Below are 24,383 nucleotides of genomic sequence, written 5' to 3' on the forward strand. Positions count from 1 at the left end.
GTGGTATTGAAGAAAAAGTTTATCAAATAATACTAAGCGACTGTCGATTTGAGGTTAAAGATCAAAAGAACGTACCTACGTGAAGAGCTAAGTGAGCTACGCGCGCATTGGGTGGCGGCTTACTTTGTACTAGAAGGGCAGTCGAATGGACATTTTCCAGGCGTTTGACGCGATTTAAGCATAATAGATTCATAACTTTATATAAAATCTTAATCCACCATTACAATCCTGAAATGTAAAAAGTCAAGACAATGGATTACAAAGGGCGAACCTGGTCAGAATAAAGGCAGAGATGATTCAATCGACCGGAACAGTTCCAGCAGGAAAGTAGCCTCCGAGAGATCCACATTTGCTTTTACCTCTACTCTTTCTTCCATTTCCTCCTCTTGTCTATTTAACACTTCCTTCAAGTATTGAACCGAGCTTATAACGTTTTCTTGAAGATCTATTAATAGCTTTTTCTTGTCATCCCTTTTGAGATTTTTTTGACTCTCGATTTGATCAATGTTTCAAATTTATAACGATAATATTCATAATATTGTTTATTCTTGTGGAAATAAACAGGTGGAAAAAGTTTATAAAACATTTGGAAACTTCTCAGCCGAATTAAATATAAATAGCACAAACATGGTAAATAAACAAAGAGAAGAATGAACACAAAGGCAAGTCTGAATGTAGTAAGCGCAGTTATTATTGAAACTTGATATCCACTTACATATTGTCGCAGGTTTTTAAGAATGTTATTCTTGTAAAGTCTTGTACTATGTTCAATGGATTTAGTATATAAAAGGTAAATGAATCTTTCCAATTCGACTGGCTAGATTCAGTGAATAAACAATTTGTCACTGTCACATGTTACGAATTACTTTTTCAATAAAAGATTAAAGTGGTTTTCTCTGTCTGCTACTTTGATGTATGATTTGTGAATTTTGGCATAATAAGTGCAAATTCACGGTTATTATAAGAAGTGAGAAATTGCGTCTGTCACATTTTATAAGAGTTTTTTCTCTTCTTCCTGAGTTTTATTATAGAGATAAGAGACTAAATAGTTTTCTTTGTATCAAAAATTTTTCTGGGATCAAGACGTTTATTAATATAAGAAAATTTTAAATCAATAATTTTAATACTTTTTTAAAAGAAAGATAAAAAATGACGTTTCGACTTACATCGTCCTTACATCTCAAATATGTAACAGTACTTAATCAAATTATTTGTAGTTTTATTAGAATTTATAAAATAGAGCTATAGACTTTACTATATATAGATTACATTTCGATCTTATAAGATTATATGGGGTGTGTCAAATAAATCAAAACAAAAAGAAAATACCTATTCAATGTTAAAAAATCAAAATATATCATAATTTTGTTAGTAAAATAAAAATTAAATCTACATGGAAGAAAACATTTTGACTTTCAAAGAGTGACTCTAATTAAAAATATTATGAGACTTTTTTTGTCAAAAAAGATAAGTAATAATAAGTTTGGTTGATAGATCTATCCAACTATCAGATCCTAAATTATTCAAAAACCGAAAACTGCATTGAAAGGAAATAATTACCCGGAAAAAATTACAACAACATTATCAAGAAAAGGATAAATAGATACTATAATCAATTGAGTAACTAAGTATCAAAATATAATATAAAACATATTTCCTTATTATACAGTGCTTTTCAGATAAAAGTATCCACCTTTAATAACTTTTGTAATACTGGTATTTAGAAAAAATCCAAAAACACGTTAATTTATGTTGGAAGGGGCAAGCATTATGGCTTATTTAAACTTACTGGAAAAGTCACCCCCTCACCCCTAGCAGCATCCCCTTTATTTTTTTGAATTACTTTTCATATTTTTTATGTAAAATTTGGATACTCCTCTTTGAGCTGATTTCAAAAATGTATAATACTTGTAGGTTAAAGTGGTTAGTTTATGAGATAAACAATTTTTCTTTTAAGAGCACAAATTTTACTTATTATTTACTTTCACCTTATTTGCCTGTACTAAAATGGGTTGTACAACAGTTCAAACTCTTTAATCTTTTTAACTGTGCTATTTATTCTACTTAAAAAATCCAAACAACAAAAAACTCTACTTTTTATTAAAGTTTGACATTGTCAACTAGAATTTGTAGTCACTATTGATAATGCAATTTGATACATTATTTATTTTGTTTCTCTGAAATGGTTTACTCTTTGCAAGAAAGAATTGAAATTGTAGGTTTATACTACCAAAATAATAATTGTGCAAGAGCTGCTGCTAGAATATTTAACGACTTACATGACGGAAGACATGCAACTCATAAGTATGTAATTCAACTGATGGAGAAATTTACCACAACAGGGTCTGTTTGAAATAAAGTGCATAAGCGAGAGGGACTCGTAAATAACGAAGCAATCCAAGTGGCAATTTTAAGGCAAGTCAGCTTAGAGGCTCAACAACCCCAATCGTTGTCAACAATAAGTAGAGCGATCAGTGTTTCATCTTCTACAGTTTTCCGAATTCTACATAAATTCAAGTACCACCCATACAAAGTTAAGTTGGTGCACGAGTTGAATGAAGATGATTTTGATCGTCGTCTAGAGTTTTGCGAATCAATGATGCAAATTATCAATAACAATCCACAATTGTTAAGCAATATTTGCTTTTCTGATGAATGCTCATGGTCATTAAATGGCTTAGTAAGTAGGCATAATTGTAGATATTGGGCTGAAAGTGATCCACATATTATGCGTGAATTCCATACACAACATCCCCAAAAGTTGAACGTTTGGTGTGGTATCCTAGGTGACCACATTGTCGGACCTTTCTTCATCAACGGAAATTTAAATGGTGAATCATATCTTGAGTTACTCAGGGAAGGGGTTGACCCACGTATTACAACAATAATAGAATATGATGATAACCTTTCCGAAGATTTACTGATATTTCAACAAGACGGAGCTCCCCCACACTATGCTATGCCTGTCCGACAATTTTTAAACGAAACATTCCCCGCTCGTTGGATAGGTAGAAGGGGGCAGATGATGGAGTGGCCACCTAGGTCACCGGATTTAACACCCCTAGACTTCTTTTTATGGGGGTATTTAAAAACAAAAGTTTATGCTACCCAACCAGAATCTCTGGATGATTTACGAGAGAGGATTGAAAATGAATGTCGACAATTAAATCCAGCCGTATTAAGCAATGTCAGAGAGGCATTTCAAAATAGATTATACCATTGTATGGAAGTGAATGGTACTCATTTTGAACACTTATTGTAACTTCATGATAAATAGCAAAGTTAAAAAGATTAAACAGTTTGAACTGTTGTACTACCCATTTTAGTACAGGCAAATAAGGTGAAAGTAAATAATAAGTAAAATTTGTGCTCTTAAAAGAAAAATTGTTTATCTCATAAACTAACCACTTTAACCTACAAGTATTATACATTTTTGAAATCAGCTCAAAGAGGAGTATCCAAATTTTACATAAAAAATATGACAAGTAATTTAAAAAAATAAAGGGGATGCTGCTAGGGGTGAGGGGGTGGCTTTTCCAGTAAGTTTAAATAAGCCATAATGCTTGCCCCTCCCAACATAAATTGACGTGTTTTTGGATTTTTTCTAAATACCAGTATTACAAAAGTTATTAAAGGTGGATACTTTTATCTGAAAAGCACTGTATATATATATATATATATATATATATATATATATATAGGGGACTTTCACAACAGCTATCACATTATCACATTATTTTAATAAATACGATATTAGTATAATTCATAAAGGACATAATACATTATCCAAATATTTCTCTGAACTAGAAGCTAAAACTTCCAAAAACAAAAAAAGTAGTATCACATATGTGATTATTGTGTCGCTGTCTACATAAGGCAGACATCTCAATATTTAGAAAATAGACTAAAAGGTCATCAATACGATAAAAAAAATAAAACTGCATTAACGAACCACGAGATATCAAAAAAACATAAATTCAATTATAATGATTTCAAAACGGAATCAAATACACGAAAAAGAGAATTTTTAGAAATGGTTCACATTCATAAGAACGACAAAGCTATCAATGAAAAAAAAGGCCAAAAGCTCTATTTTGAGAATTTTGATATAACTATGAATAATTTGACTGCTACATATTTTTAAGATGTAAAAACTAATCCCCCTTGCAGTAATTTTTGTCATATTTAAATGCTCACATAGGGTACTTGGAACAATTGTTTTGGAAATGCCTGTACTGCAATTTATTTTGTCACAGGACATCCCATACTCGGGTCATCTTCTATCGATTCTCGTTCCCAGCGAGACAGAACAATTTTTAATTGTTGAAAACCAAGAACACAAATCATCGCAAAAAGCGTTCATTCTGTTTTTGATTTAAGTTTGCGCTAATCCTCCTTTAGTCAAAAATTTTATAATATTTTGAGAACATTGTGTAAAGCTTTTTGAGACTTGACAGTGACTTTCGCATAAAGATTATTGCGAGCACACTCAACTATGAGGTCCAGAGCTCATGAACCACTATGTACCTTTGTTCATTGCGGTATTTGGATATTTTCAATGAACAAAGTAATAACCATATTTATCGATTTTTGCTGGTGTCATAACAATGAATCATAATTTTTTTACTATAATGTTGGAATTTTTCAAAACTAAAATTCTCTTAAGAATTATTCTTTAACCAGACAGGACTAGACTTAATCGATAATTTTCTATCTTTTGGAAGATATGATCAGTTCAGATCAATATATAAAAATTGCGAAGAATTTCAATTATTTTAATTAGAGTTTTACAGAGTATATAAGCAGAATTCCTTCTTTTGATTAAGTAAGTTATTAATTTTTGAGACAAAAAAATTCCTGTAAACTTTTCTTAATAATAAATGATATTGTAATGAATGAATGAAAGCATTTTCAATAATAAGTTGATGAGCTTTTGAAGTATAAATTAGTTTTTTATTGTCTAAAAAGTTATAGATCTATATTATTCAATGATGAATGTTTTTAGCGAATTGGCTTGGAATTTAATTAAGATGAAATATTTAATTATTAATTGTAGGCTCCAGACACGTTATTTAAAGATGAACTATATAAATATATGTTTAAGAAAAAATGTAATTACCAAACATGTACAAAAATGTACTTCAAGGCCACCTACTGTCACTTTAATTTGAAGGCCACCCAAGGAAGAAAAAAATAAATTAAAAAATGAGGGAGCTTATTCTAAAATGTTCAGTCTCCAAAAAATATCAAAAATTCTATAGATGTCGCTATTTTCTAGCACTGAATAACAATAAAATATCAAACAACCTCAAAGCTATAAATGCATTTGATGTATAGAACGCAAATTCTTCGTCTTTTCAGTCAAAATAGGCAAAAAAACATTCTCCAAAAAAATTAGGTTTCATTTTTGTTGCCAATTCATAAAGTTTTGATAGATATTTAAATAATTTCCTTTGTCTTGTAGGGGTAACAAATTATCTGTTATAGTTTGAGTTTTTTTATTAAATCTCCGGTGAAGAGCTAATTTCTTTACTTTCATTGACAGGTTTATTCGTAGATAAAGTGGGTAGGTAATAATTGGTTGCATTAATAGATAAAATAAGTGACATGGCGTTTATTTTCGTAGAAAACGCGACTTATGACTACATTTGAGGATATCACTTTTAATTCAACATGTATAAAAGCCTTCACCATTTTCAATCGATCAAATTTATGCATAAACCTGACATACCTCTTCGAACAATTATTCAGATAAGCCCTATTAACCCAAAATTATCCGAACACATTTAACACAAAAATAAATATCTAATGTATCAAAAATATAGGGGATTTAACAAAACCTTACAAAAATTTGACAATTCCTGAGTGTGCATATGTAATTATTTCATTTTCTTCTTTTATGTACAGATATTTCTATAACAATTGTGAAAGAAATGTTAATAGGAAATAGGATAAAATTAAAACACACACGACATACCTCAAAGGAAATTTATCAAAGCTATAGAACTTACTATTAAAACAATATAATTCAAATTTGAGAATGAAAAATATAATCAAAATGATGGTTGTGTTATGGGAGTTTCCATATTGTTATAACACAATTTATAATGGAAGATATTGAGGAAACTATCTTGAGTTAACTTAACATTAATATTCTATTTCTGTTATGTAGATGACTGCATTTCTGCTGTAACAAAAAATGGAGTTGAAAATATGTCATACAAAATTAACATTATCATTGAAACAGAAAACCCATTTTGTACTTAAAATATTTAAAACTTCAAATTATACCATCTTACAAAAAAATAAGTAATTATTATAAGTATAGCTGATTGAGCTACAAGTATCCAATTATTAGATTCTAATTAAATACATGGCTATAAAATAGAAAAAAACTGCATTAAGGGAGAACAACAATCTCGAAACTAGAATCTAGAGAATGAATACTGCAATCAATTAACAAGGACATGGAATTGTAATGAAGTTTTTTTATTGGGGACGTGGCAATGAAATGCCAAAGTAGACTAACTTAACAATATATTTTCCGAGCTTTCACTCATATATTCATCGTCTGGGAAATAAATAATTGAGATTTGTGGTGGTTTTAAGTTGTATAAATTCTTGTAATTTCAACTAATCAAAATTTCTATCAACGTCATTTTGAATATTGATATGAATCCTATGAATTTAAAATTTTTACAAAAATTTAGACAACGTTTCACACTTCGAGAGAATGTAGATAGAGGTTTTATCCTCTGTGCAACAAAATCTGCACGCCGCCTTATCAGCTAGGTCTGGCGTCTTAAGGTTTTTATTGTAACGACAGTTCCCCGATAGAACTCCTGTAAGTATTCGTAAGTTGTTCTTACCTAGGTTAATACATCCAATAGAACTACTCTGGTTATAGTTTCTCAGAAGAGTCTTTGCCTATATCAGCCCTTGTAGGTTGTCCCAATAATTGGTTTTGCTCCAATCTTCCTTCTTTTCCAATGCTTTTTCCATTGTTTTGTATCTGATACCACAGAAAGGCTGGAGCCCATGAAGGATTGGAGCCCATGAAGGATTGGAGCCCATGAAGGGTTGGAGCCCATGAAAGGCTTGTCTGTATTGTATCCATTGTAGGGTAATTTTGGTGCGCTACCCAGGCACGCACTGTTTGGTTCTAGGCCCTTATACACCTATTCCATTTCCGACTGCTGTTTCTAATTCGTCCGTATACCGTTTAATGGCATTTCTATTCATTAACAAGGACCTCAATAACTATGAAATTAATTTGATAAATCTCATATTAGAGTAGGATGTAAAAGACATAAGACATTAATAAAAATATTTGCCCAAATTCAAATCTCAAACACCAATAAATAAAATAAGTAAAATTATATATGAGGTTCCTCGTAATCTTTGTGAAGCTGTTTACATAGACAGACATCTTAAAAGAACAAACTGTTGTAACCAATCACGTAATACTAAAAAATACGTTTAGTTATTAATATCCAAAAATCCTTAGATCAAAAAATATTTTAAATCGTTCACTTATAGTGTAACAAAAAAGTTAAAAATGATAAAATTGTCTAAATAATGCGAATAAAATTTATCATTCTTTGTCATAAATTAATAAATAATTGCTTGCTACTTATTTTTTGCGACATATCAACTAAAGATAAGTTTTTTCAAGTGTGATTTAAACAAATTCTATTGTGATATTGATTGATATAATCATGCGATTTTTTAATGTCAAATTATATTTGATAAACAATGAAATATTATCAAAACGTCAAGATTATTATCTGTTAAAAAAGAAATTACGATTAAAAGAGGCTTAAAATTAAGACGATTTATCAGCATAAGCATGTAAAAAGAAATCCAAGATTTAAAAAATTAAAAAAATTGTTGTAGTAAATTAAATAGTGTCGTATATAGATAAAAATTACTTAAAGGTTTAGTCAGATTTTTGACGTTTGCTAGCATGAGCCTAGAAAAAACTAATATTGGGTGAAGAGTTGACATTAGTATTTAATTGGTCTGTTATTATTGGGTTATTTCCTTATATTATCTGTTGACAAATGACAGCTATCTTAAAATCTAATGATAATTGCCAAAGTTAGGAAACACAATACCTAACACTATCTCAAACTAACACTTTATCTTACCATTTTACGATTACCATATTACGAAGATGACGGAATACTAAAATAAAATCTAAAATACTTCGCATAATAGCTAATGCTCCATGGTTTATAAGCAACCACACATTACACACAGACATCGGTATTCCAACTGTCAATAAAATTATTCAGACATCAGCGATAATAAACAAAAAACACGACGAAAACCACCAAAATCCATTAATATCTAAGCTTTACACTGATCCAATTGTACACAGAAGATTGAAAAGACGCTGGCCAGAAGACCTCACAGAGTCCCATCAGTGGATGGTGCTCGCCTAAGTCATTTATTCATTATATATATATATATAATAAAGCAATAAGTTCAGTTCTGTTATTCGGTTACTTAGAGCAGTTTATCACAATAAAATAAATAACATTCTTTATATTAAGTTTTGGCTAACACTATATTCTAAATTATTATTTAATTTTGACAAATCCTGTATAATCAAAGAATTTAATCCATAAATTGACAGATAAAAACAGGAGCACCAACTTCAAAAATTTGTGTGACATACCAACATAAATTTTAAGGTTATAAATGATAAAATATAAAAATTTTGACAACTGCAATGATAAAATTAATAACATAGGAATGAAATAAATACAACAAAGAAATTATAGAATAATATTATTTGAATAAAGTCACAATAATTTAAAAATTTAGAAATGACAATTTAGTAACTAACTTTTGAAATAAATATCATTGGTTAAAAAAAATAAATAAATAAAAAAAAACAATGAAGAAAAGAATCAACAACGGGAAAAATTATTTGGCAAGAGAAAAAAGAGTAAAATAATTTTAATTGAAATTTAAAAAATTAAAATCTTGATAAAAAAGGCATAAAATATTCAAAGGATTGATAATTAATAATTGTATAAGTGTAGTAATAAGAAATTAGTGAAAACAATTAAATAAAGTGAAATAAGTGAGAATACTCACAAAGGGACAATTTCCAAGATAAAGAAGTTGTGAAAAGGAAAAGAACAGGAGTGGAACTACAGCGGAGTATCTGTTTATTCTGCAAGGCCGTAACAATTTCCAATTTAAAAAAATAAAAAAAAAATTAAAAATACAACATAACAAACACTGTTCTATTAAGTTTAAGTATTTCTTTTAGTATATAATATTTGAGTTCACATTTCCATATAATTTAGTTTTATGAGTGTAATTACGAGTATATATATATATATATATATATATATATATATAAATATATATATATATATATATATATATATATATATATATATATATATATATATATATATGTATATAAATTTCTTCAATTTCTTATTTCTTACCTTTTGATATATTAATGCATATAAATGTTCTTATCAAAATCAAAATATGATATTGACACTGACAATTTGCTTATTTATATTGATTTATAGATCACCTTCATCATGAATATCAAAATAAGGATAAAATAAACTTTGAACTTTGTTCCAATAAGAAAAATTAATTTACAAAATAGAGCTACAAATTTTATTTAAATTATTTAGATCTTTTTTATCACTTATATCTTTTTCGTTCTTATGAATGTGAACCATTTGTAAAAATTCTCTTTTTCGAGAATTACATTCCGTTTCAAGAATCTTTGAATCTTTATAATTGAATTTATGTTATTTTCATATTTCATGGTTCGTTAATGCAGTTTTATTTTTTTTATCGTATTGATAACCTATTAGTCTATTTTCTAAATACTGAGATGTTTGCCCCATGTAGACAGCGTCACAATTAGTACAAGGCACTTGATACACGAAACGAACTATGAGATATCAAAAAAACATATATTCAATTATAAACATTTTTGAAACTGATTTTAATACAAGAAAAAGGGAATTTTTGGAAATGGTTCACTTCATAAGAACGAAAAAGCTATAATGATAAGAAAGATTTAAATAATTTAAGTAAAATTTGTAGCTTTCTTTTGTAAATTCTGATGAATTTAATATATTTGAGATGTGGAAACCAAGGAAAAATTAATTTTTCTTATTGGAACAAAGTTCAAAGTTTATTTTATCCTTATTTTGATATGCATGACGAAGGTGATCTATAGATCAATATAAATAAGCAAATTGTCAGTATCAATATTATATTTTGATAAAGACTTAAAGAAAAGTCGAAACGTCAAAATTTATCTTTCTTTTAAAAAGTATCAAAAAAAAACTAATTTTAAAACAGAAGAGACCTAAAATCAAGAACATTTAGATGCAATAATATATCAAAAGGTCTAAGAAATAAGAAATTAATAATATATATATATATATATATATATATATATATATATATATATATATATATATATATATATATATATATATATATATATATATATACCTATTTACAATCCAAATGAATCTTGTTTGCAACATCGGTTATTAATAAACTGCGCATAATGAAAATCCTTTTTTAAGCACTGAATAGACAAAGATTATTCAGGTTTGAAAATAGTAAATAGTCACTGACCTTTATCCGCCAGACTGACAACGTATTGATCGATGCTATCCGATAGTCCTGTTGATATTATGCAGTTAATTTACAAAAAATTGCAACTTTTCTATAAAGATTCATTTCTATTTCCAGTTTTTTCCATCTATTCAATAATGCAGTCGGATAGGAGATACGTTTTATTAGAACGAAAATAGTTTCTATGCATTTTTTTTTCAAAGCCAGTTCTTTCAACAACTTCAAAAATATTTCTATTCTCCGTCTAGTGTAAGAAGAATTTCCTTTATTACATGTCATGTAAGAATAAGGGCCAAAAAAAGTGTACTCGACGTACTCTGAAAATTCCTACAACCTTTCGTAGAGTGTCATGAGCTGTTTCCTTATTGTAGTTGTGGTCTCGTTCATTAAATCACTACAGGATATTTGAAGTAAGATGCTTTTATTCCTTCACATTCTTTATATTTTCAATTGTTTTTTCTTAACAAGATATAATTGTAGTTTTTGGAATAGAGAATAAAAAATTAAATTTTACAATTGGTCTTTAGCAATTATTTAAATAATAGATGTTGATAATGATAAAGTATATCATGAACATATAGGTACAAAAATTTAAAGGAAAACTGGTCATATAGGATTAGCTGCAACATCCGTTAGAACTAACTCCATATTCTGATTAACATTCCCGCTCATAAAAATAGCTTCTGCAATCTTGAATTGGAGTATACCTTATGCCTGATCCAGACTATCGCTAGGCATCTCCTAGAGTAAGATGGAGGAATATCGGTCACTTAAGCATTGATTCATTTTTCAATGTAATTTAGGGATTTGCGGCGTAGGTAATCATTGACTTTCATTGATCACTATTACCCTATGGCGAGGGTAATGTCAGTCTACTCTGGGGCATAAACGGTCATTCAAAATTAACACAGGTTTGCTTCTAGCATGTAATAAAACAAAATAAAACGACCTTTCATTTACATCATCTTTATTTTTTATAATACAATCATAATTATCCAGAATATTTGTTACATTTTCCACCAATTTTAACTCTTTTGTAAAAATAAACCAAACATATTAAAATTATTTATAAGTGTCGCAGGATAGTGTGGATGATGAGACATTATTTTACAAACAAACAAAGTAATAATAAGATGTCCTATAACTCCATACGGGCTAATACCGGCCACTGACCGGTATTGCCCCCTTAGAATGATTGCCATAACCCCAAAATATAGGAGGACTCTCTTTTGTTTGTCACGAAAAACCTGAATAACTTTAACAAAATCTAACAAGCACATAGGAAACAATAGTAAATGTATAGTAATTAACTTTAAGAAATATATATTCATTGGTATAAATCACTTTAAGCTTACCTTCAACTTATTTTTTGATTTTGTAACAACAAAACACGTCCATACCTTTACACAATTGTTAAACTCACTACGCGCAATAGAAAATGGCGCCACTAATAGCAGAATGTTTCTGGAAGTTCTGATCTCCATTCTCCCATTTTACCTAGGCTATTAACATGAGTCTTGTCTAGCGGAAGAGGCAGGAGCTCTAGCCACCCACACTTTCGAATTATTCTATATTTAATTCTCTACTGATTCAGATCAATGCGTCGTCACTTCATTTTCATCCTCACATAACATCCCTCATAGGGCACGAGTGAAAGTTCCAATAATAGTGCCATTTTCTCATTAATAATAAAAAATACTGATGATACTGCCAAAACTAATACTATGATTTCTCCAATTCTTTGCGTCACCACTTATTTTTATTGTTGAGAGTTTAGTTGAAAATTTATTCATCCGAAAAATTTGATCCTATTGTATCCTTCCAAAGTTTTGAATAAGTATATCAAACAAGATAATTCGATAAATACGCTGCTCCTTTTGATACAGACACTTCTGAATTTTGGTTAAAAATTTTATATTCCAGAAAATGGTGGGGACCTGCGGCCTCCGCGAGATTCTTGTGCGGCCCTTTGCCACCTAGTACAAAATGGTAGAGTGTTTTTTCTTTTTTCATTTAGAAGGAATATTGGGAATTAAAAAATTGTAGAATTGTCAGGTAATTGAAAAATTATTTATTCGGATATTTCAGAATTTCAGAAATCAATTATACTTTTTTCAGAGTATTGCCGAAATGTTGGCTTTATATCCAAATAAATAATTTTATACTTTACTGAAAATTCCACATTGTTTATGTAATTTACACATTTAAAAGAAACGAATAATGTTGTATGTAATATTTATTTGAAAATAAAGTAAAATTACAAAATACTATTTACAAAATTTGTCATACAGAGCAGCCACATGCTAGCAGACCATATGTTTACATCGATATTGATTGGTTGCATCATCGATTACACAGAGCCATTCATTAGTCAACTGATTGTCTTTGCAAAAAAAAATTAAAGTAGCGCTAGCAGCGCCAACTACCTTTTCTAAGAAGTAATCAAAACTCGATTTCAGATCTCCCATTTGAGTGTCACACCTTGTTTTGGCTTTTCTGACTCGCATCTCTTAACGCTTCCCTGTTGCGATCTTCAGCAAACTGTAGTTAACAGGGCGTGCTTATAACAGTTATACGGTTTTATTGTATTTCTAGAAAGTATACACTTTGTTAAAGATATTATTTGATATTCGTTTTTTAATCCATCATGTCAAATAGCAAGAGAAGAAAATTAGGTGATGAAAACAGAACATTTAGTGTAGAATGGGAGTTAGATTTTTTCTTTACTGCTGAGAAAGATAAAATGATGGATTTGTTGTGCAATACAGTTTTAAGTACTTTAAAAAAAAAGCGAATACAAATAAACACTACTTGACTCGTAAAGAACATAAGTATTTGGCTTTAGAAGGTGAATCACGAAAAGTTGCTCTTCAAAAGTTATAAAATGAGAAGCATCATCAGCAGGCATCTTTTAGTGTCTTTGTAAATCAAAATTCCGCAGCAAAGAATGTATTGTTGAAGCAGTGAGTATGTTAGATTCAAGAAATGTCGACAAATACAAATAATTACCTCTTTCCAAAAGAACTGTAACAGATCGACAGCACCAATTAGCGCAAAATGTAATAGAGCAACTTTTATTCGTGCTATAACTAAAGATTTTCAATGTTACGAAGAACTACTTGCGTTGGGTACACTAACTGGAAGAACTCGCGGAGCCGATATTTTCGAAAACTTCAAAGAAGTATGTAATAAATTACAATTGAATGTCAGTAATTTAGTCAGTGTCTGCACCGATGGCACACCTTCCATAAGAGGAAAAAAAGAAGTATTCTTTGCTTTGTTAAAAAAGGAAAATTTAAACTTGAAAAAATTGATATCATTTCACTGCATTTTGCATCAGCAAAATCTTTGCGTAAAATCTACCATTTTGCAAGACACTCTGGATAGAACCATTGCCATTGTCATGCTCTCTTTAGATGAGGAAACGTATAGTGTTGACCTACCATACTACTGCAAGGTTCGCTGGCTATCAACAGGTCAGGTTTTGTCTTTGACAAACTTTTATCAACAACAAGGTAAACATTGTAATCTATCAGATGAAGTATTTCTCAGAAATCTTGCATTTTTGTCTGATATGATGTCAAAACAAAACAATTTAAATATTTGCCTGTAAGGTGAAACGAGGTATATTTATGAAATGTGTCAAAAAATCCAAGCGTTTAGAAAAAATTTATCTTTTTTCGAAACATTGCTTTGTCGATCGGAAATATCTGCACAACACTTCCCGGAGCTAGCTAAAATGTTAAATGAGCAGAACTGTGAAAATAAAGAGTATACTAATAGATTTTCTGATTTTGACGAGCACACTCCTGATATAAAACTGGCATTTGAACCACACTCAATAAATATATCCGAGGCTCCTGCAGAACTACAAATGGAGTTAATTGATTTAGGGGAAGATAGTATCATCCAATCCCTTTTTAACGCTAAAAATGATCCCATAGAAATCTGGAAAAATGCTGTTGAATATCCATGCCTCCGAGAATACGCTCGCCGTTTACTTTCCTGCTTCGGAAGTATCTATTGTTGTGAGACAAATTTTCTCTCATGTCAAAAATAAAAATATCGCACATTTAGAGGATCAATTAAAGCTGTGTGTTACGAAGCTTGATCCAAATATCCAACTGTCAAACGAAAAACAAAGCCAAATAAGTCACTAACTTAGTGAATAAAAAAATATTTTTTATTGTATTTTTTTATAATATTTTTATATTATTTTATATGTATATTATATTTAAAATTATGTAATATTATATTTTATTTTTTCTATATAATGCAATAAATTGTTAAATCTATAGAAAAACTATAATAATTTCACAAAAGTCACTTTCTTAGGTCAATCAGCTTATGCGGCCTCTCTTATTGCTGCCTAATTTAAATGTGGCCTCTAATGGTAAAAAGGTTCCCCACCTCTGGTATATCGTATCATATAACAATATATAAAATATATTGTTATATAAATCTTAATTGTTATCTTAAAATTAAGTTCTAATCATCTGTAGACAATAAAAATTATGATTTACAGATTTAATATTTGATAAATTTATTAATACCTTTAATTTACCACTTGATCCTTGATTTTACCGACTGATTGATAGCTAAGTAAGACTAAATATACATTGATTAATTTGAGAATATAAAAAGATATGAAAATAACACTCTATTTCTTAGAATGAGTTTTCTCACTACTGCAGCCTTCACGATAAAGTGGCCTTATAACTTTCTCCATGTTTTTTTAGTAATGACTGAAAATTTCCACCCACCACCTGCAGTTTCATCTTGTTGATTTGTCGTGTGTGAGTTGTATAGTTCGCACTGTTAAATTGTTCCTCAATTGTAGAAATAGAAATATGAACTTGAATTCGTGAATTCTGTGTTTTTACACAAAAACAGTAAGTGCAGTGCACTAAAATCAGCGTGAGCTACTAAACTCTTAGTTGTTAATTATTTTTGAGGTTATGTTCGAACATATTTTTGATTTTAACATGATAGGGCGAAATTTTGTTATATTCTTGTTGTTCTGAATCTGATGTGTCATCAATATGTCCCTTTCGTATACGTATACGAATTTTAAGTCGGATATGCGGATATCGTCAGTTTCTTTCTATTCTTAGTTGAACACGTTTGTCACAGGAATGGCCTATCGAGAATGTCTGTCTGTAAGAGACCTTGAATAGATATTAAATGCTCCCAACTTTTTGGATGGTAACGTCAATACCATTGATATTGTTGAATGACCACTAGAAGATGTAGATTAAGTCACAGATTGTGAGGATTTTGACGAAAATCTATTGGAAGATGAGTCCCTCATAGAAGTTCCTGGGACACTGGAAGTTCATAGTATTCATGCAGAAGATACTGTCGATGATGGTGCGAGTACTTCGCGTTACCAGCCAATTAGAAAAACAACGTTACCTAGGGCAAAAAAATCTCGTAATCTTGAAATACATAATGTCCATTCAGAACATGATTCTGGTGAGAATTCGAATACATTCACTTCTCATCAAAGTAAGAAAAGGAAATCAACAATCCCTGATAGTACTGAGACACAACCAGTTAGGAATACAAAAAAGAATAGAGAAAAGGTAGTTTCCAAATGGGAAAAAAAGAACCATCATTGAAAAACACAACAATATAAAAATGGAATTGAAAGGTAAAAGTTCTCAGGAAATTTTTAAATTATTTTTTGATGACGTAATTTTGGAGCACATCGTCAGTGAAAGCTCAAAGTTTGCTGCCCAATATAATAACCATCACTTTTTTTTCTACCAACTGTTTCTACCAAATTCTTGGGTATTCTTTTGTTTTCTGGATATTACAGCTTACCACAGGGAAAAATATACTGTATATCAGTATATATATCAGTATAGTATATACTTGTATATCAGTCGCTAGAAAACGTATGTCTAGAAATCTTAGACAGGACACATCTTACGCAACGACAAATACCTTCTGATACAGAGCATAATATAGGGCAGAGAAGAGGGAAAGAAAGACATCGACAGAAAGAAGAAATTCTGGCTCCGTAACATAAGAGAATGGACAAATCTCAGCTTTGGAGAATTGTTTCATGTTGCGAGGGACAGAGACGCATTTAAAAACATGGTCGCAAACCTTCAATGAGAAGACGGCATGAGAAGAAGAAGAAAAAATCTTGAAATACAAAAATCTCCATTTCGCAAATAATGCAGAAATAAAGGACATTTCCATGGACCAAAGAAACAAATTGTTCAAGATTCGACCGTTAATTGAGCATCTAAATAAGAATTCATGACCTTTGGAGTGTCAACTACGACCTAAATATTGATAAGCTAATGTTAAGATCCTTCAGTCGCCACAAACAATTCATCAGAGGAAAACCTAAAGAATGTGGGCTCTATGTTGTTCGGTTAGTAGTTGTATTATTACCATTTTGGGGTTTATGAAGGAAAAAGAACGGAAGAACCTTAAGTATCATATGGACTAGGAGGAGACGTAATGAGGTTGATTTCAATAAAGTCTAAGAAATATATGAAAAAAGAAGATTGAGACGCATATGAATGTAGGTTTGACATCAAAAATGAAGTCTTAGGGGTAATATGGATAGACAATAATTGTGTTAAAATGCTTTCCAACCATGAAAGCATATTACCTCTGCCAAAAGCTAATAGATGGACCAGAACAAAAAAAATATTCTTTAACCATATTTGATTTCATAATATAATAAGTTTATAGGGGAGTAGATTTGTTGAACTGCAACGTCCAAAAGTATAGAACCAATATTCGTGGAGAAAATGGTATCTTCTTATATTTACTCAAATGTTAGATACAGCAGTTACCAATGCGTATGTGCTTTTTTTGTTTTGTGAAATAACGATGCACTATTTGAAAGTCTCTTCTACGTCAGATCCGAAAAATGCGGGTAGACCACAGGCGAAGAATGTTAGCTTCCATTTACGGACCAGCAATAACGAAAATCATTATTTGACAAGAATTTTTAAGGAAAGCAAAGAAAATGTAGAGTATACAAGACAAACGTGAGAAAACAATGTGCAGAATGAGATATAGGTTTGCATGTAGAATGTTGTCCCACCTTCCATTCAAAATAATAATATGTCACCATAATGTGTAACCAATATAGACATACAATAATTTTTTTTTCATTTATTTGAAGTATTTAATACATTTTCCATGATTTCCAAATGGGTATTAAAATTTAAACAAAAAAATTCAAAATAACTAACATATTTTCGAAGTTATAATAAGAAGAATACAAAATAAATCGTAAAAGTTCGGGTAATTGGAAAAAAATCTGAACTTAAACAAATTTGGTACTTAATGTTGGTACTTAATGGGTTAAACATATTTCGACAATGTTATTATCTATTTTCATTTCGTACTTCTTAAAATTCTAGATTACTTTCTGTTATATTCGGAATGAACAGATGAACATAGCTAATATTGTCTTATAAACTGTAATATTTGTTGGAAGTTATTTTTATTCTGATAATAAATACAGTACATTCAACTACCTATTTGATTTTGTTGCTAGAACTTTCTAAGTAATAGTTTAATATTGCAATATTTCATGAATAGAAAATCCAAACAAAAAGGTATAGTCTACATTTCAATAATCTCACCGGAATGTATTGCATTGTTTTCAGTTTTTCATGAAAAAGAGATAAAATTAATAATGAAATATGAATAAGTCATGTGAAAACAAAATTTGATAAAAACTCTATGAAGATAGTATTATATTAAAGGACAGATAATATATGTAAATATTTGAAGTATGGATTTTGGGCTACAGTGGATGCATATTCTATCAAAGTTTCGTTCTGTTTAAAGGTTGATTCGCGCTTTATAGAACGTCAACGTTACGTAACACCGACCTACAACGCACGACGTCACGTTAATTTTCCTGTTAGCTTTGTTCGCGGGTCAAACAAACCAATTTAGGATTGCTGTAATGCTTGATTACGAACCTATTCGGGGTCTTGATTCACTGGATGAACAAACTTTATGTTGATTGAAAATTTTCAAAGTCTATTTTCGCCATTTGCAGTCGAATCATATCAATTCTTATATATTAAAGTGAGTTTGCATCTACTTTTGTCAGATATCATCGATTTACATCCATTGAAGAACACGAAAGGTTTTAGACAGCCATCGGAAAGACCCTGGCAGAGTAATGTTTGATTTTATAAAAAAATCGCTCATGATTAGCTTCTTTTTTATTTGTTCTACAAGAAAATGATTTGCATCCCTCAAAAATCGTAAAAAAAAAGAAAAAGCCGTGCTCTCGGAAAATACACACTTTTGGCAGAAAATGAAACCCTTTTATTAAATAAAGGAGTAATTAGCTTTATTCTAATTTGAATCATATAATTGTGTGACATTTTCTATTCGCATTCGTCTAAAAATCGAGAAAAAAATTATTTTTAAGGGTAGATTAGCTGCTCCAATGGTCCTACTCTTACGCATGTGCGGTAGAAAATCCTGATACTAGCGCATAATTAATTTAATTCAAACAAAAATACTTACAGAAAAAATTTGATTTTAATGACAAAAAAAATCAAGGCTGTTTTATTTTTTAAATAATTACTTCAATCTGTGGTGATGTGGTGATGATGAAGGATCATAATTGAATACCTAATATCAGCAGCCCTATTGAATAAATAAAGACTTAGCGACTTTTTGAATATCTTTTTGGATTGTTGCTGTTTGCGAATATTTTCAGACAATGTTTTAATCACGCAGTAAATTTTTAAGTAATCTACTTTTATCAGTATTCACATGTGCATGGGAACTAGGATAGTTAGATGTCGTTATCCTTTTCAACCTATAATGTTTACTATTAAGACAACATGATATGTTTGGTAACAAATGATTAGTTGTTCTTCGCGTTTCTCTGTAGTTGAACTCCTGGTACTATGAATGGTAACTGATACCGTAGTGATAGCGCATTATTTTATTATTTTTATTCGTTAAAAATATACTATATTAGTAAATTATTGACCATAGCTGGTAAAATTGAGTTGAATTATCAAGTAGTGCTAGTATACCAGACTGTTCATCATTTTCTACTCTTTATCTTTACCCAAGCTCAAGTGAAATGACTATCATTTAGGGACACTACAGAAACCAATTTTACCATGGATTTTATTGACACCCTAGCACGTTCTGGTATGAATGAATATTATGATTAGATAATCAGACAATGATACAATTGATTTGAATAGTATAACTTTATTACTGTGCTTTATATTAACAGATCAAATATAATTTATCAATTTTCTTTATTCATTTCTAAATCTATAGATTCACGCCTAAACCAACGATTATTCTATTTAATTGTTACCACTTTTGCAATTTACAGAATAAGGATCGAGTCTTTTTACTTTACTTATAGAAATATTCGTTCCGAAAGAATCATATTTTTTGTGTATTCCATATTTATTTGTATTTTTTTATTATTTCAAGTTACTTTAAGTTTTTACAAGCTTTTATTTAGTCTTATCTCTCCGGCTGTGTATAATCAAATCTTGCAAATTACATTTGATCCACTTCCCGATCTCTGATAGAGCTAAAATTTTTCATGCATATATAAATCTGATGACAATGCAATATTATTGTGACATCGAGCTGATCTGATGATGGGGAAGATAGGTAGAAAGTAATTAAAAATTGACCCAAGCCAATTGAGTTTGGGCTCATTTGATTCGTCTTCACGAGTACTTTGTTACTAGATGGTAACCAGGATCAAATAATGGGGAATATGGCCATAGGAACTCCGTAATTAAATGAACTACGCAACTCCACCGAATTTGGACTCATTTGATTCGTCTTGATGAGTACTTTATTACTAAATGGTAATCAGAGTCTGCTTTAATTCAGTTTCAACTGTCCCGCTGTGTGTAATCAAATATTGCAATCAAATTTGATCCACTTCCCGGTCTCCGAGTTTTATGATGGGGAAGATTGCCATGGAAACTCCGTAATTAAATAAGCGACGCAACTCTATCGAGCTTGGGCTCATTTGAGTCATTTTGATGAGTACTTTGTTACCAGATAGTAACCAAGGTGAGCACATGGAGAAGATAGCCATAAAAACTGCGCAATTAAATGAACGACATCACCCCATCGAGTTTGGGCTTATTTGATTCGTCTCGAAGAGTATCTTTGCTGGCGTGAATATGCAACTCCAACAAATTTGGGTTCCTCTTGTTATGGATTATGTATGATTGATTGGATGGATGACCCATTGCCAAAGTGAATACGTGCCTAGGGCTGAATAGTGTGAGGAAATGAAACATTTCATATCGCTAACGTTGCATCTCAGGGAACCAGGGCGAACCCTGTTATACTGAAGGCATTATCCGTCTACAATGAACATCTGGAAGGACCATAGAAACAACGTGAACGCAAAAGAAACTACTACACAAAGAAAACGACGTTTAGAGTAGGCGAAATTGAAACGTCGTGAGAAGATTGCTAGTGAAAACGATGTCCACAAGATGCAAAGATTAAAAAAAAAGTAAATCTCGAATTAAAAATACCGAAAAGAAAAAAAGACCTTTTTTAAAAACATGCTTTAATTATTTGCTAAAAAATGAACTAAAATGCTGATAATAGACTAACTCTGATAAGAAATATAACACTTTATGAGTGCAAGGAGAAAACTTGTTCGGATACTGCCAATGCGGATTTAGGACTAGATCAGCCACAGACCACATTTTCTCTTTGAGACAAATGCAAAAATAGGATATGAATACGATCTGCCAATTTACTCAGTCTTCATATATTTCCAGAAAGCTCACGATACTGTGAACAGGAACCATTCATTCAGCACTATAAACGATCTTAGCATTCCAAAAAAGCTAACAAGTATGAGGAAAATGACACTCGAACATACAAAAATGAAGGTAAAGGCAAACCGAAGAATATCAAAATGTTTCCAGATCAACACAGGACTAAAATAGAGAGATCCGTTAATCACTACGCTATTCAATATAGTATTAGAATTGATAGTACGTGAAATCGGTTTGAACAGAAACGGAAAACCTGCAGAGCCTTCATAGAAATGGCAGTGAATCTACGAGTCAACGAAGATAAATCAAAGTTCATAATAATGACAAGGAATAGGAAAAGGGCAATGAGTTTGTCAATAAAACTGAACGAAAAAAAGGCAATGAGTTTAGAACAAGTTCAAAGCTAAGTATATTTTGGAGTGGTTGTCAAGGACGACGGTGACAAGGGGGAAAATCTGGAAGCGAGAATGACGAGGAAAAGTGAACAGTTTAGAGCGCTGAATGCGATAATAAGATCCAAAAAAATCTCCAGAAAAGCGAAGCTACATCTATATAAAACAATAAGACCAACAGTGAGCTACGGAGACGAAACATGGAAGAGAAGTTAGATATATGGGAAAGAAAAATACTTAGAAGGATGCTTGGGGGTGAAAAGAAGGGAGATACATGGCTGAGGAGAACATTTATGAAATAAGGAATCTATTTGGAAATAATGTGGCTGGGTCATATACAGAGAATGCCAGATTTTGAGGCTACAAACAAAATGATGGATACAGAAAGAAAAGGAACAAACAAAAAGGAAGACCAAGAAAAAGATGGTACGCAGAGATGATGGAAGACCTAAGATAGAGGGGGGAGATTCAGGACTGGAAAACGAAAAAAAAAAAATAGGAAAGAGTCCATAATTTTATATTTTAACACTAAAATTTTAAACCTGAAATATTGATTCTTCCCGTTTTTATCATAGTCCCAATTTTATACATGAAAACCTGTTACATTGGGATAGCAAGAAAAAAAAGGTGCTAAATATTCTTCGTTATACCGTCAAAATGCAACACGCTTTTATTTATGAAATTGGGACTATGATATAAACGGGAAAAATCAATAATTAAGGTGTAAAGTTTTAGTGTTAAAAGTATATAAGTATATATAAGTGTTATATTTCTTATAGTTAGTTTATTTTTAACTATATAGTTCATGTTATTAATAATGAAATGAAATAATGAAAGCTTTTTTCTTTAATTTCATCTCCATTTTACCTGACAGTGCAAATAAATTGAAGATAATTTATAGATATTACAAATGAGAACAAAGCGAATCATGTGTGATTTTTGTTCAAAATGAATTAATTTTCTGCTAGAATCAAGATTTTCTACCATAAGTGCGCGGAAGTTACGAGCATTGGAGCAGATGAAGTTATTTACTCCTTGATTTGATCAAAAGGCTCCATTTCTCTACCAGACATGTAGGTTTTCCGAAAATACAGTATCTTATTAGTTTCTTCGTTTTTTTTTTGGGAGTGTAAATTATTTAATAGGGTATATCTGATTAGACAGCCGATGTCTTCGCTGTAATATCAGCTGTCACTGATATATAAACTAAAAATTCACTAACATCAAAATCACGAAGATGTTGATCAGAATACATCTTAAACTTGCTTCTCCTGTAGATTCTACAGGTGAATATACTATTTCTTGAAAATACGGAACTCTGGCTATGTGAAATTATTATTCCATATTTAGAAGCAATACAAAGATACATCTATCAAGGAAACTCCAAGAGAACTCCATTAGAAAAAATAATGTATTTTTAAACAAATTTTTAAAATTAAAATAATTACCCTGAGACAATTGTACAACCAGATAACAAAAAGTATTATGCGGTTTATTCGAGGCAGCAATGAAATTTTTAGAAAAAATCAAAAATATATTTTTTCTTTGTACTTTATTTGCTTATTTAGCGACAAATTTTGTTATTTATATTTATCTGGAAATTTGGAATAAAGTTGTTTCGTTGAAAACCGTCGATCTTTTTCCTTCTTCTTGGAAAACTGGAGATCGATGATCTAGATATTCCATCATAATATCAAAGTCATGACGCCCCACGTGCTTATTAATCATATTCTCAGCTATCATACTATATCCATCACCACCGGAGGCTAAGAAAGAGTTTACAGATAGTTTGTAGTATCTTTCCATCTCAATATCGTTGTATACAGGTACAGTACAATTCTGGCATCGAACTTTAAGTGATACCACTCTTTGACCTGCAGGTTTATCTGTATCTATTTCAACTATAAAACCTATAAATTAAAATTCAAAAGAATAAAACATTAAGCCAATTTACAGAACCAGTCAAATGTTACCTGAATGTTGCAGGAGATTGAGGGAAGCTGTGGTACTTCCAGTATAAGAAACTGCATTTGCACCGTGTTCGAACATTTCTTTCAAGTATTTTCCTTGGATACTACCGTAGTCAATGGTATTTCCGAAAGGCTGTGCTGTCATTAGGTCACTGAATGTAATATCTAGAATAAAATGAGTTCAGATGAATGAAAAAACAATAATCTCAGTTTTAATTCTCAATTTTATATTATATGTAGGTACTAACGAGAGAGTAGTAATATTCCACCATTAGGGCAATTATAGAGAATTAAAGTGAGCAAAGCCTCTGCATACTTATTAAGGCGAATATTTTGTGGGTTTTCAATTCAATTACCTAGTGGGAGTGAACACAATCCCCAAAATCTCAACTTAAATTAAATTTAAGTGATATATTATTTTGAATATTCAATAACTTTTTCAAAAATAGCAAATTCTCGATTTTTCTCTTATGAACCTTATGAATATCACCAACAGTTCCAGACATTCCAGCAAAGACATTATTTTCTAAGCAGTCATAAAGTCTGTTCTCACATTCCTTTCTAACGTTTCAAAAAATTCTGCACTAAGTTCT

The 24,383-nt window shown here is 30.6% G+C and overlaps 2 protein-coding genes across 3 annotated transcripts in view; one reads left to right on the forward strand and one right to left on the reverse strand.

Annotated features, from left to right (window-relative positions):
* Nucleotides 1-24,383, forward strand: part of LOC130444764 (octopamine receptor beta-2R-like) — a 208,267-nt gene that overhangs the window by 48,165 nt on the left and 135,719 nt on the right. Inside the window, exon 1 of one of the 2 annotated variants that reach the window (XM_056780049.1) lies at nucleotides 12,578-12,627. The exons of the other annotated variant lie outside the window; for it this stretch is intronic. The gene's annotated coding sequence lies outside the window, so the exon portion shown is untranslated. Of the gene's footprint in view, nucleotides 1-12,577; nucleotides 12,628-24,383 lie in introns of those variants that run through there. 2 annotated transcript variants of the gene reach the window in all.
* LOC130444763 (apyrase-like) overlaps nucleotides 23,339-24,383 on the reverse strand; it is a 33,371-nt gene continuing 32,326 nt past the window's right edge. Inside the window, exons 8-9 of the mRNA XM_056780047.1 lie at nucleotides 23,794-23,955; nucleotides 23,339-23,730 (exon numbers count right to left, since the gene is read on the reverse strand). Of these exons, the coding sequence (XP_056636025.1) occupies nucleotides 23,411-23,730; nucleotides 23,794-23,955 (482 nt within the window). The 3' untranslated portion in view covers nucleotides 23,339-23,410. The remainder of the gene's footprint in view (nucleotides 23,731-23,793; nucleotides 23,956-24,383) is intronic.

The sequence above is a fragment of the Diorhabda sublineata genome, chromosome 5, assembly GCF_026230105.1.
Source record: "Diorhabda sublineata isolate icDioSubl1.1 chromosome 5, icDioSubl1.1, whole genome shotgun sequence".
In the NCBI taxonomy this organism is placed as follows: Eukaryota; Metazoa; Arthropoda; class Insecta; order Coleoptera; family Chrysomelidae; genus Diorhabda; species Diorhabda sublineata.